This window comes from Mya arenaria, chromosome 10 (genome assembly GCF_026914265.1).
Source record: "Mya arenaria isolate MELC-2E11 chromosome 10, ASM2691426v1".
Classification (NCBI taxonomy): domain Eukaryota; kingdom Metazoa; phylum Mollusca; class Bivalvia; order Myida; family Myidae; genus Mya; species Mya arenaria.
In genome coordinates, this window is record NC_069131.1 from 44150941 (window position 1) to 44164864 (window position 13924).

General features: G+C 43.3%; 2 protein-coding genes across 7 annotated transcripts in view; both read left to right on the forward strand.

Moving 5' to 3' along the window:
- The window catches only part of LOC128204101 (oxysterol-binding protein-related protein 1-like), a 118106-nt gene that overhangs the window by 68470 nt on the left and 35712 nt on the right, over positions 1–13924 (forward strand). For all 6 annotated transcript variants that reach the window (XM_052905444.1, XM_052905448.1, XM_052905443.1 and 3 more), the window contains exon 19: positions 8366–8463. In XM_052905444.1, coding sequence (XP_052761404.1) covers positions 8366–8463 — 98 coding nt within the window. The remainder of the gene's footprint in view (positions 1–8365; positions 8464–13924) is intronic.
- LOC128204103 (uncharacterized) lies at positions 621–3761 on the forward strand. The gene is made up of 3 exons (XM_052905449.1): positions 621–1410; positions 1671–2030; positions 2407–3761. The coding sequence occupies exons 1-3, from the start codon at positions 1219–1221 to the stop codon at positions 3157–3159; spliced, it is 1305 nt and encodes a 434-aa protein (XP_052761409.1). The 5' UTR covers positions 621–1218; the 3' UTR covers positions 3160–3761.

Here is a 13924-nt window from a genome sequence, read left to right on the forward strand (position 1 = left end):
GTGCAAATCATCCGCCCTAGCTGCCCAGCGGGTCTCGCACAGAGATTGCGCTTTTCCTTCTCATAACGGGCAACTTCATCGTTGTCAAGGTTTTCCTGGAAGCCTAGGAGGCGTTTAGCGGAGTAGTTAAAAGCAAACGCTATTTGTTGCACGGTAGCCATCATGTTCCTTGCATCAATTCTTTTGATGCATGGATAATAGCCAGGTTGAGACAGTGGGCTTTGCAGTTGGTGTACACAGCCCCAGGAATACGCTGTTGGATCCTTGCCTGTACGCCTCTTCGGATACCGGACAATTTTTGGCAGCGCCATCATATCCCTGGCCACGCATTTTGTTTACGTCAACACCCGCCAGTTCAAGATTTGCTAAGATGGCATTGGCCAACGTCTTGCCTGAAGTTGATTCGCACTCAGTGAACCCCAAAAAATCTTTGCGTAAATCAGCTCCGTCGAAGTATCTAAGGCACATGGCCATCTGTTCCATAGTGCTGGCATCAGTTGCCTCGTCAGCCATAAACCCGAAGCAGGGTGCGCTATTGCACTTTGACACGATACTGTCTGCGATTTGTTTTCCACAAATGGAAATAAGCCCATTTTGTATATCGGGGCTAAAGCTGGGCTCCCACTGCCGATCAGATCAACTCGATCAAGCCCGATCAAGCGATCGGGTACTTGTCTGGGTAGGTCGGCATGATTGATCGGGAGTGGTCGGGGAGGTCTACCTTGGTCGGCATCGCTCGGGCTTTCTACCCGAATTTTTTTGACATGTCAAAAAAATTCGTGTAGCGATCGTGTAGCCAAGCGGTCGAGAAGAGCTCGGGAAGCGATCGTGTATTGATCGAGTTGAAGATCGAGTTAATCGAGAAACAATCGTGTAGCGATCTTGTTTGGTCGGATTGACATCTTTTACCCGATCTGTAACCGATCTTCTCGACTTCTACTCGAGTAATATACGATCGCATCCCGATTAAGTAGATCTCTGTTCGATCTCTTGTCCAGATTATCAAGACTGCTACCCGACTACTCCACGACCACACACGACCGCACACGATCAAACCCCGATCACTGTTCGACCATACACGAGCTCACGTGACTAAAGCAAGAAAAGCGTGCTGACCAGTGTCTCATAAGTTGTTTGGACGCTGAAGATATAACATCTTTAGCAAACCAATATCTGTTAAAACATCTTCAGCCAAGCCATTTCTACTACAAACTAAAGATGCCGAGAAAAGGCAAAAGGCCGATAGGCAGTACAATTGCGAGTAAATGTGCAGTTGCTGCGCCTCAGCCTGAAATCGTGGAACCCACCCAGGAAGAGAGTAATGAGTCGCCTATACCCCCTACTGACTCTTCTGCCGAGCAAACCAGAAAAGAGCAAGTAGAAGAACGTCCGACTTCTCCTGAGATAGAGGTACTAAGCTTTTGATTTTGCTTTCCCTTCGAATACGAACAAACAACTGTCATTAGACTTATATTTTGTGTGTCAAGTGTTTATAAGGATATAATGCATAATTTGTTTATTTTATCATAACACACTGCTATGTTTGTCATGTATTTTTACAATTAGTACTCTACATGTATATGTTTTTTTCGGCAATATTTTAGGCGCAAAATAACAAACATAATTGGAAGTTTCCTTGTTATTCATAAGTATACTTTTAATGTTTACAGACTGATATCAGGCCCCGGAAGACACTACATCGTACACTCACGCAAGATGAAGAAGATGACCTTGTAGCGTGGTTAAGAGAGAACTCGTTCCTCTTCGACAAATCATCCGCAGGATTCAAGTATAAGGAGAAGAAGAACAGTACATGGGCCGCGAAAGAGGCAGAGTTGGGCCTCAAACCTGGAGACCTGTCGTCAATCTGGTACACGAATATGAGAACACAGTATTCGAAACTAATTAAGCTTACCAACAAATCTGGATCTGGTGCTGGAGAGCGCACAGCAAGGCAACAGTGGATTTTGGACAACTTTGAATTCCTGCGCCCTTATCTGGTACAGCTGCGAACTCAGAGGGGATCCAAAGTAAGTACATGTAGTAATAAAAATCCTGTATAAATCATGTGTATACACTTAAAAGAAATATACGTAATCAAGCATTAAATTATTTCTAAATTTTAATGGTATAAAAGGGAGTTCAGTTTTTTTGCCTAAGTTTGACTCGGATTTAACGACAGCTAAGGCCATATCTCTATTATACAAGGCCATATGTGGACCTATGTTTTAAGTCTTGTGCAAGAGAAATACCATACAACATTTCTGAAAAGTTCATTTCAGAGCCGGGATTCAAACTCAAGCCAACACATGACACAGGATTCGCAGTCCAAGGCGTTAACCTCTCTGCCATCGGGGCACCTTCTTAAAAGTCTGTATTTATTCTGTGTACTTTCTATATTTGCAGTTTGCGGAGAAGAGAAAGGAACTTGTCTTGGAGGAGACAGAGGATGATGACGCCGCCTCCGATTCGTCAGCACCCTCTACATCAGCAGTATCTGGTTGCCGTCCCAAAGCAGCGCGTGTACTGTCCTCATTGACGTCCGAGTTGGAGTCCGTGCGTGGTGCCATCACAGTTGCGCAAGATCCAGCAGCACACACTGGCCAGTTTTTGGTGTATTTGATGCGCCAAATGGACCAGCAGAGAATGAATGTGTTTGTCACACGTGCAACAAGGCTGGCTCTGGACCTTGCGGAGGAAAGCCAAGAGGAGAAGAGACGACTAGCCACCCAAGAGGCAGCAGGGCATGTAGGTCAACAGATAGCAGATCCAGTTTTTGCCATGCCTGTCCCTCCCGCTCCTACATCATCTATATACAGAAGACAGGCTCCCATATCAGCGGCGTTCGGCTCAGCATGGCAGCAGAATCAGTTTCAGCAACAGGATCACATGCAGCAGGATTTTCAGCTAGCTACCAATATAGCTGCATCTGCACCACCAGCCCATCTTACACCACTGCTGAAAAGTTTTACTCACCTGCAACCACCAAATGTGCAGCCAATCTTGCAACAGCCTACATGTGCTTACAGGTCCATTACACCCGCCATAGAAACCCCAACCACGACTGCATCTATCATCCGCCAGGCTATGGATATGGTCTCGACACCAAATAGTTCCCCCATCCTAACCCAGGAGATGCATGACGCACCCAAGGACTGAACAAAGTAACTGGAAAATGGTTGAACCAGCCAAGTGATTTGATGATGTGATTTTACTCAAGTTTATGTGCATTGTGAATTTAGTTTTTCGACGTTTTGGTTTTTACTTTGAATAAAGGTTAAATAGCCTCATTCTTGATAAATATTACTGTTGACTGTTGAGTCTTCTTAAGTAAATCAATGTAAACTGTTCGTAAAATTTGTTTGGATAGCAATTTATCTTACTTAGAAACTTAATTAGCTTACTTTTGGCATAAGGCAAAATAACCCTGTTATTATGTAGGTTTCTGTCAGTATTAAAAGTTGAACTTAAATGTGTATTGTTATAACAAAACAAGGCTGGTCATGCTGGTAGCAATTACTTAAGAATACATGTATTCTAAAATTTAATATTTTTCTTCAGCCCCTAAACAATTAATCAATCAATTAAAAGTGAGCGTTGTGTTCTGGTAGTTAAAACGTTCGACCTTATGAAGAGATGTCTGCTACCGCAACTTGTCCTATACGTGTAGGTTATAGTTCATATAATGGAAAAATAACCAAATTTAATACAAGCGAGCGAAGCGAAGCGCCGTATTAAGTTTGTTTATTTTTCCATTATATGAACTATGACCGACTTATAGTTAACCCCGCCCACTATCATTCCTGTGCCTTCAATTAAAGTCATGTGATCGGGGGAAAATCACGCCATCCGTATACAGCGCGCCAATTGGTTGAACGGTAACTTGGATAAGTCGTTATCGATTCAAAATGACGTCACTTCTGCTTGATAAAGCGGTAGTTACGTCATTTTGAATCGACACTTCTGTCGTTCCAGACAGTAGGCTGGGCTTGCTATTTGGCGCGCGCCATGTCTGCTGACCTAGTTATAATACGAACTTATTTGTGCAGAAGTGTTCTTATATGGAACATATTCGAGCAGAAATTTGAAAAATCTCTGGACTGTGATTGGCTCAGAAACTAGGGTGAACTATAAATGAAAGTTGTAAATTACTGGTATGTGGCTATTTCTTGTTGCCGACTTAGGTCATGTTCTAAGTTAACTCACCACCGTGATATGATTGAAATACTTCGAAAAAGGGCATAAAATCAAGAAACAAACAATCAACTCTATTGTATATACATGTATACTTGAAGCTTATTTCCTCCATTAACAAACATATCATGGAAACTATCATATCCAAATAGAAGATGACTTACTATAATATACTTAAACATATCGGAAATCACTTTAATAACTACATAACTTGTGCATACTCGCATCATATAGGTTATACACTTCATCAAAATATCTTTCCAAAGTAACTAACACACTAAATCATATTCTGTTGCCACTCAACTGAACCAGCTCGGGAGTTGAAGTAGTGTTTAATGTAGTTCCTCTGACTGACCCCAGCGGATGTCACCACATTTCTTCCATGGGTCCGATCACCATCAGCCAACTGTCTTCCTTGGCGCCATTCACCGGGTACTAATTGGTTATGCTCGTCCTCTTGGTCGACGGCCAGTCTTGCAATGGCAGGGTACCGTATGCTGATAAGGTTATGCAGTGTGACACATGCAAGAATAATCAAGTCAACGGTTTCGGGCATCTGGTTCAAGCAGCCAAGTAGGCACTGAAACCGCATAGCGAGAAGACCGAAGGCGTTTTCTACCACTCGTCTAGCCCTGGACAACCTAAAATGAAAGGATGGTGATGGTTTATAAGAACAAATTTCTGATTAAATGCATAGCTATTTTGCCAATAGTAATTCAAAAGATTGTCTAACCTGTAATTGAATATGCGCTCCTCGTTGGTCAAGTTGCGTCTGGAGTATGGCTTCATCATCCAAGTTCTCAACGGGAAGGCGTCATCTCCAATGAGGAAGTATGGGGTGTTCATGTCATCGCCAGGCAGTGGATCAGGGTCAGGCAAACCAAGGTTGTTTTCTTCTAGCATGGTTCTGAGTTCAGTGTTATTGAATAGCTGGGCATCGGATGCACTGCCATTAGCACCAACGCTTACCCAGATGAATTTGTAGTTTGCGTCTACGAGTGCGAGTAGTATTATGGAAAAGAAGCCTTTATAGTTATAGAACAGAGATCCAGAGTTCTTCGGGTTCTTTATCCTCACGTGCTTACCATCAAGAGCCCCGCAGACATGAGGAAAATTCCACTTGGTTCGGAAGTCATCTGCAATCTGCTGCCATTGTTCAGCAGTGACGACGTCTGGCAAAACCTCTTCAGAGTACTCCTGTATTATAGCATCCAAAACTTCAGGGACGAATTTACTTATTGTGTTACTTCCCACTCGGAATGAGTACATCAAGTCTGAATACGAGGCTCCAGTTGCGAGATGACGAAGAGTGACCGCCAACTTCAATCCAGGCTCCAGGGCTTCCCTGAAATAGAGATTGAACAATGATAAGTAATAACTAGCCTGCTATTATACAACGTATTAAAATTTCTTAAATATTAGTGACAATTGCACAGAGCTGTTGATGTCAATTGGTTGGAAAAGTAACTAGATGACTAATTATTTCAGAAATACGTGAAAATGATGGGGATCAAACCCATGATTTACCTGAAGTTGGTGTTCTTTTTCTGAATTCTGGGTGATATGCGATCAACAAGCTCCCCAAACATATCAGCGTCTACCCTTAGGAAATTTTTGTATCCTTTTGGGTCTTCCCTGTTTAGCTCCTGTAGCAGTTGCTCATAATGCCCATACAGGGGTCGTCGTGCAAGCCACTGCTTCATCCATATTTTCCTGCGCATTTGTCGCCTACGTCTATGCCTACGACCCTCAGCCTCTTCCTCTTGTTCCAACTCTAGCACTGCAATGGCCCTGTCTCTCTGGAGCTCTAACCATCTGGCCCACATCTGCAACTGCTCAATCTCCATAAATATGTATACTATGCTGGACACAACATATACCATGAAGTTTCAGGATGAAGTGATAATGATCAACACTGTTTGAAGTTTTTATTCTAAAAGTTTTGGTACACGACTGTTCACGACCTTCTACGACTCGAGTACGACTATGACGATCGGGTCGGGGAAAGATCTGACACCGATCGAGCAGAGATCCAGTAGGTCGAGTTGAGATCGTGTAGGGATCGTGTAAAGGTCGGGATGATCGAGCGGAAATCGGAAAGGTGGTCGGGTTGACGTCGTGAAGGAGTCGTGAATAATCGTGTGGAAATCGTGTGTGATCGACAAGAGGTCGAGAAGAAGTCGTGTATTCGCCTTTAGTCGAGCATGGTCGGGCCTGATCGGGGAATTTGGGTGATCGGGATGATCGAGTTGATCTGATCGGCAGTGGGAACCCACCTTAAGGTACATAGATCTTGGATCTCCTTGTTCTAGATGCTCTTTTAATATGGGATCCTGCTTGGCCTGAAAGCTCAATAGGGCCTGAAAATTTCTCTTATCGCCTTCATGCCCCCTCAAGGCAATGTTCTGTTTCCCACAGAACACTATCGCTTCTATTATACTAACAAGGATCTTTCTGTTCTTTTCAACGACCACATTGTATTGGGATGACATGCTACATAGTATGTCTTTTTTTTCCCCCTTCATTATTGCTAAGAAATGATCTGCTGAATCACAGTTAGACAGGTAGGCCTCTGATTTCATGTGGCTCAAAACTACCTTGGATATGTTGCTCCAATCTCTCAATACTGTGGTGACTTAATGTTTTCACGCGAGCATCAGGGCCAGCAAACAGATGGCATTGGGCGCAGTAGACACCATCAGTGACCACAGAATAGCGTAGCCATAAATATGACACGAATTACTTTGGTTGAAGGGTGCCAAACCGTCTTTGAGCATACCTAAAATTGAAGATAATATTCCTAATCAGGTTTGCTTCAAAATGGGCAATACAAATCGTTTTCTACAACAACAACAACAACAATAATAATAATAATAATAAGAAGAAGAAGAAGAAGAAGAAAATAATAACAATATTAGATAACAATAAAGATGTAAAAATAATTTTTTTAAAATATATGTACTCTCTCCAGATTCGAACTCCAGTTGTTGGTTAACGAGTCCTCACGCTAACCGTTACGCCACAGGGACTTGTGAAATATCATTCATAACTTTTTAATTATGTCAAGCGATTTATGGCCAAATTTGACTATCAAATTGTATTATATTTTTATAAATTCTGAAAATGTCACCAAATTAACAAAAACACATGCTATTATACTATGTATTCATTTGAATTTCCTCTTACAAACTTAATTAGTATTTCAGTTAAGTGTTACTTTTCAAGTCTACAGTAGCGTGTGTATTTTTTATAAATAATAGTATACCTTGTTGGAAACTTGAAACTTGGAGCCTCATCCCAGTGTTTGGTCAGCAGGTTGAATTTGAATTCACTATCATACGGGACTGATGTTGCACAAGTTCTTGAAAAATATCAGGATAAGGTGGGCAAAAGGTTGTCGGAGACGCCATTTTTGTTTGTTTAAAATTTGCGCTGTTTAAAACTTGACTTGATGTAATGAAGACGGGAGGTAAATATGATTGATCATAGTTATAATACGTAAAAGTAAAGCTAAGTTGTTTACCGTGTTTAAGATTTCATGTTTAAAGTGTGCTTGGAACATCATAGTAAAGGATACTATGTACAGTTACTACCGATATATATGACATTTTACATTTAACTTAGCTGGATTGGTTTCAAATTCGCATGTACCCCCTTAGGGTTCAAGTTTTACATCGGATTCAGGCCATTTAGAATTTTCATTTTTCAAAATCAAAGTACTCCTGGGAGTATGGGAGTATGCCTGGTTATTTGCCTGGAAATATCTCATTTAGGATCCATCACAAGTGCAGTGCACAGAAACTGTAACTCTGGCTGCAGTGTTTTTGAGTTATTGCCCTTTGTTAATTTTCATACTTATTTTTTGTCCTGAGCATAATTTGAAAAGTCTTTGAGGTATTAACTTCAAACTTCATATACAGATATATCTCATTTAAAGAATTGCAGTGCACAGGAACTGTAATCCGGGCTGCAGTTTTTTTTAGTTATTGCCCTTAGTTAATTTTCATTGTCAACTTCGACAAAGGATAACAGTTATCCTTTGTCGATGTTGATAATATTTTTAATTCTGCAGGGGATATAGCAGTCAGTGACTGTTCTTGTTCTAATTGTTAAGCAAATGTATAGCATGGTATGTTAATAAATAAAACTCAGTTTTACTCTCATATTTCAGTATGTATCAGCATTTGCTGTCTCTGCAATATCATCCAACTGGGACCGGATAGGAAAACCATTCAACCCGTTGCTAGGAGAGACATATGAACTAGACAGGTGTGTTTATTGTATAAGAAATATTTGATATTCCTATGGCTTTATTTATCGCATACGCAGTAAGCATTTACACACTTCAGTTCTTACTTCAAAAAGCATTGTCATCAAATAGTTTAAACATACTATTTATCTTGAAACAATACTTCTGCCCTTTAAAGATTGACAAAAATCCTTTTTGAGGACCCAGTTGAGTCCACTGTAAAATTGACAATGTTGATGTATGCCTGGTACATTTTTGTCACATAAAAAACTAATAGCCTATAGCAGCATATACCGGTAATGTACTTTCTACAAAAAAGCGTTAAGGTACAACTAAGCCAGGTCAGCTGAAATAAATAGTCTCCTTTTGCTAAATAGAGCGACTGTTATATAATGTGGTGATTAATAAGTGGACACATGTGTAGAGATCAATTATTTAATTTGAAAAAAACAACGTATTATACAGTCTGAGAATTCTTTATGTGATAATAATTATTAACTGGAATAACAAACAATTTCATTAATATCACCATGTTTCATTCTGTAACAAAAATATCCATAATATTGTGGAATGGCTGAATTTGAACTTTATTGGCATATAAAGCAATCATGCTGTCATATCTTAATCTCATAATTAGCCCTCACATCTTGCTCTCACATCTGGCTTTCACCTCTTGCTTTTACATCTTTCTTTCACATCTGGCCTTCACATCTTGCTCTCACATCTGGCTTTCACCTCTTTCTTTTACATCTTGCTTTAACATCTGGCCCTCACATCTTGCTCTCACATCTGGCTTTCACCTCTTTCTTTTACATCTTGCTTTAACACTGGCTCTCACATCTTGCTCTCACATCTGGTTTTCACCTCTTGCTTTAACATCTGGCTCTCACATATTGTTGTCACGTCCTGCACTCACATTGGGCTCTCACGTCTTGCTCTCATATATATCTCTCAGATCTTGCTTTTACGTCTGGCTCTTACATCTTGTTGTCACATCTGGCTCCCACTTCTTGCTCTCATGTCTTGTTTTCACATCTGGCTCCCACTTCTTGCTCTCACGTCTTGCTTTTACATCAGGCTCTCACATCTGGCTCTCACTCTCACATCTGGCTCTCACATCAGACTCTCACATCTGGCTCTCACATCAAGCTCTCACATCTGGCTCGCATCAGGCTCTCACATCAGGCTCTCACTCTCACATCAGGCTCTCACATCTGGCTCTCACATCAGGCTCTCACATCTGGCTCTCACATCAGGCTCTCACATCTGGCTCTCACATCAGGGGTTCAAATCTGACTCACATCTGGCTCTTACATCTAGCTCTCACATCTGGCTCTCACATCAGGCTCTCACACCAGGCTCTCACATCTGGCTCTCAAATCTGGCTCTCACATCTGGCTCTCACTCTCACATCTAGCTCTCAAATCTGGCTCTCACTCTCACATCTAGCTCTCAAATCTGGCTCTCACATCTGGCTATCACATCTGGCTCTCACTCTCACATCAGGCTCTCACATCTGGCTTTCACATCTGGCTCTCAAATCTGGCTCTCACATCTAGCTCTCAAATCTGGCTCTCACATCTGGCTCTCACTCTCACATCTAGCTCTCACATCTGGCTCTCACTCTCATATCTAGCTATTAAATCTGGCTCTCACATCTAGCTATCACATCTGGCTCTCACATCTGGCTCTCACTCTCACATCAGGTTCTCACATCTGGCTCTCACATCTGGCTCTCAAATCTGGCTCTCACATCTAGCTCTCACATCTGGCTCTCACTCTCACATCTAGCTCTCAAATCTGGCTCTCACATCTGGCTCTCACTCTCACATCTAGCTCTCACATCTGGCTCTCACATCTGGCTCTCACTCTCACATCTAGCTCTCACATCTGGCTCTCACTCTCATATCTAGCTATTAAATCTGGCTCTCACATCTAGCTATCACATCTGGCTCTCACATCTGGCTCTCACATCTGGTTCTCACTCTCACATCAGGTTCTCACATCTGGCTCTCACATCTGGCTCTCACATCTAGCTCTCACATCTGGCTCTCACTCTCACATCTAGCTCTCAAATCTGGCTCTCACATCTGGCTCTCACTCTCACATCTGGCTCTCACATCTGGCTCTCACTCTCACATCTAGCTATCACATCTAGCTCTCACATCTGGCTCTCATCTGGCTTTCACATCTGGCTCTCACATCAGGCTCTCACATCTGGCTCTCACATCAGGCTCTCATCTGGCTCTCACATCAGGCTCTCACATCTGGCTCGCATCAGGCTCTCACATCAGGCTCTCACTCTCACATCTAGCTCTCACATCTGGCTCTCATCTGGCTCTCACATCAGGCTCTCACTCTCACATCAGGCTCTCACATCTGGCTCTCATCTGGCTCTCACTCTCACATCAGGCTCTCACATCTGGCTCTCACATCAGGCTCTCACATCTGGCTCTCACATCAGGCTCTCACATCAAGCTCTCACATCTGGCTCGCATCAGGCTGTCACATCAGGCTCTCACTCTCACATCTGGCTCTCACATCAGGCTCTCACATCTGGCTCTCACATCAAGCTCGCATCAGGCTCTCACATCAGGCTCTCACTCTCACATCTAGCTCTCACATCTGGCTCTCACATCTGGCTCTCACATCTAGCTCTCACATCTGGCTCTCACATCTGGCTCTCACATCTGGCTCTCACATCAGGCTCTCACATCTGGCTCTCACATCAGGCTCTCAAATCTGACTCACATCTGGCTCTTACATCTAGCTCTCACATCTGGCTCTCATATCTGGCTCTCACATCAGGCTCTCACATCTGGCTCACACCAGGCTCTCACATCTGGCTCTCATATCTGGCTCTCACATCAGGCTCTCACATCTGGCTCACACCAGGCTCTCACATTTGGCTCTCACATCTAGCTCTCACATCTGGCTCTCACTCTCACATCTAGCTCTCAAATCTGGCTCTCACTCTCACATCTAGCTCTCAGATCTGGCTCTCACATCTAGCTATCACATCTGGCTCTCACTCTCACATCAGGCTCTCACATCTGGCTTTCACATCAGGCTCTCACATCTGGCTCTCACATCTAGCTCTCAGATCTGGCTCTCACTCTCACATCTAGCTCTCACATCTGGCTCTCACATCTGGCTCTCACTCTCATCTAGCTATTAAATCTGGTTCTCACATCTAGCTATCACATCTGGCTCTCACATCTGGCTCTCACTCTCACATCAGGTTCTCACATCTGGCTCTCACATCTGGCTCTCAAATCTGGCTCTCACATCTAGCTCTCACATCTGGCTCTCACTCTCACATTTAGCTCTCAAATCTGGCTCTCACATCTGGCTCTCACTCTCACATCTAGCTCTCACATCTGGCTCTCACATCTGGCTCTCACATCTGGCTCTCACTCTCACATCTAGCTATCACATCTAGCTCTCACATCTGGCTCTCATCTGGCTTTCACATCTGGCTCTCACATCAGGCTCTCACATCTGGCTCTCACATCAGGCTCTCATCTGGCTCTCACATCAGGCTCTCACATCTGGCTCTCATCTGGCTCTCACATCAGGCTCTCACATCTGGCTCTCACATCAGGCTCTCACATCAGGCTCTCACATTTGGCTCACATCAAGCTCTCACATCTGGCTCGCTTCAGGCTGTTACATCAGGCTCTCACTCTCACATCTGGCTCTCACATCAGGCTCTCACATCTGGCTCTCACATCAAGCTCTCACATCTGGCTCGCATCAGGCTCTCACATCAGGCTCTCACTCTCACATCTAGCTCTCACATCTGGCTCTCACATCAGGCTCTCACATCTGGCTCTCACATCAGGCTCTCACATCTGGCTCTCACATCAGGCTCTCACATCAGGCTCTCACATCAGGCTCTCAAATCTGACTCACATCTGGCTCTTACATCTAGCTCTCACATCTGGCTCTCATATCTGGCTCTCACATCAGGCTCTCACATCTGGCTCACACCAGGCTCTCACATTTGGCTCTCACATCTTGCTCTCACTCTCACATCTAGCTCTCACATCTGGCTCTCACATCAGGCTCTCACATCTGGCTCTCACATCATGCTCTCACATCAGGCTCTCACTCTCACATCTGGCTCTCACATCAGGCTCTCACATCTGGCTCTCACATCAGGCTCTCAAATCTGGCTCTCAAATCTGGCTCTCACATCTGGCTCTTACATCTAGCTCTCACATCTGGCTCTCATATCTGGCTCTCACATCAGGCTCTCACATCTGGCTCACACCAGGCTCTCACATTTGGCTCTCACATCAGGCTCTCACATCTTGCTCTCAAATCTGGCTCTCACATCTAGCTCTCACATCTGGCTCTCACATCTAGCTCTCAAATCTGGCTCTCACTCTCACATCTAGCTCTCAGATCTGGCTCTCACATCTAGCTATCACATCTGGCTCTCACTCTCACATCAGGCTCTCACATCTGGTTTTCACATCTGGCTCTCACATCTGGCTCTCACATCTAGCTCTCAGATCTGGCTCTCACATCTGGCTCTCACTCTCACATCTAGCTCTCACATCTGGCTCTCACATCTGGCTCTCACTCTCATCTAGCTATTAAATCTGGCTCTCACATCTAGCTATCACATCTGGCTCTCACATCTGGCTCTCACTCTCACATCAGGTTCTCATATCTGGCTCTCACATCTGGCTCTCAAATCTGGCTCTCACATCTAGCTCTCACATCTGGCTCTCACTCTCACATTTAGCTCTCAAATCTGGCTCTCACATCTGGCTCTCACTCTCACATCTAGCTCTCACATCTGGCTCTCACATCTGGCTCTCACTCTCACATCTAGCTCTCACATCTGGCTCTCATCTGGCTTTCACATCTGGCTCTCACATCTGGCTCTCACATCTGGCTCTCATCTGGCTCTCACTTCTGGCTCTCACATCTGGCTCTCACATCAGCTCTCACATCAGGCTGTCTCATCAGGCTCCAGCATTTTGCTCCCAAATTTTGTCCTCACATCTGGCTCTCATGTCTTGCCTTTACATCTGATGAATAAGAATGATTCAAAAAAGCTGATTACCAACCTCCTGTGCAACACACATTAAACATGCTGATATTTTAACCTCATGTATTTGAGGGTCGCCACTTGATTTTGTTTCTTTGATCAAATTTTTACAAAATTATTTCTGAGCTGCATAAATAATGCACTGATAACAAGTGAATGTTATATTTAATTGATAAAAAAAGATGAAATAAATATTGAAATGACAAGGAAAACAGTACTATGCACTTTTTAATGATTGTTTATTCAAAATTAAATACCCTTTCTCCCACTTTTCACATTTGCAAAAATACTTAATTGACATTCAATGGCTTCAAAAATGTTCAATCCTTTATGTGGGTGCATCTTTATTTATGACCCTTAAAAGACCGATCAAGCGATAATTGACATGGGTATCTGCGCTTATTGACATTGTCCCA

Bases quoted from the DNA above. Each gene is read 5' to 3' on its own strand.
- LOC128204103 (XM_052905449.1), top strand. From the start codon at position 1,219: ATGCCGAGAAAAGGCAAAAGGCCGATAGGCAGTACAATTGCGAGTAAA. The intron at 1,411-1,670 runs GTACTAAGCTTT...TAATGTTTACAG, and splicing joins CGACTTCTCCTGAGATAGAG to ACTGATATCAGGCCCCGGAA. The intron at 2,031-2,406 runs GTAAGTACATGT...CTATATTTGCAG, and splicing joins GAACTCAGAGGGGATCCAAA to TTTGCGGAGAAGAGAAAGGA.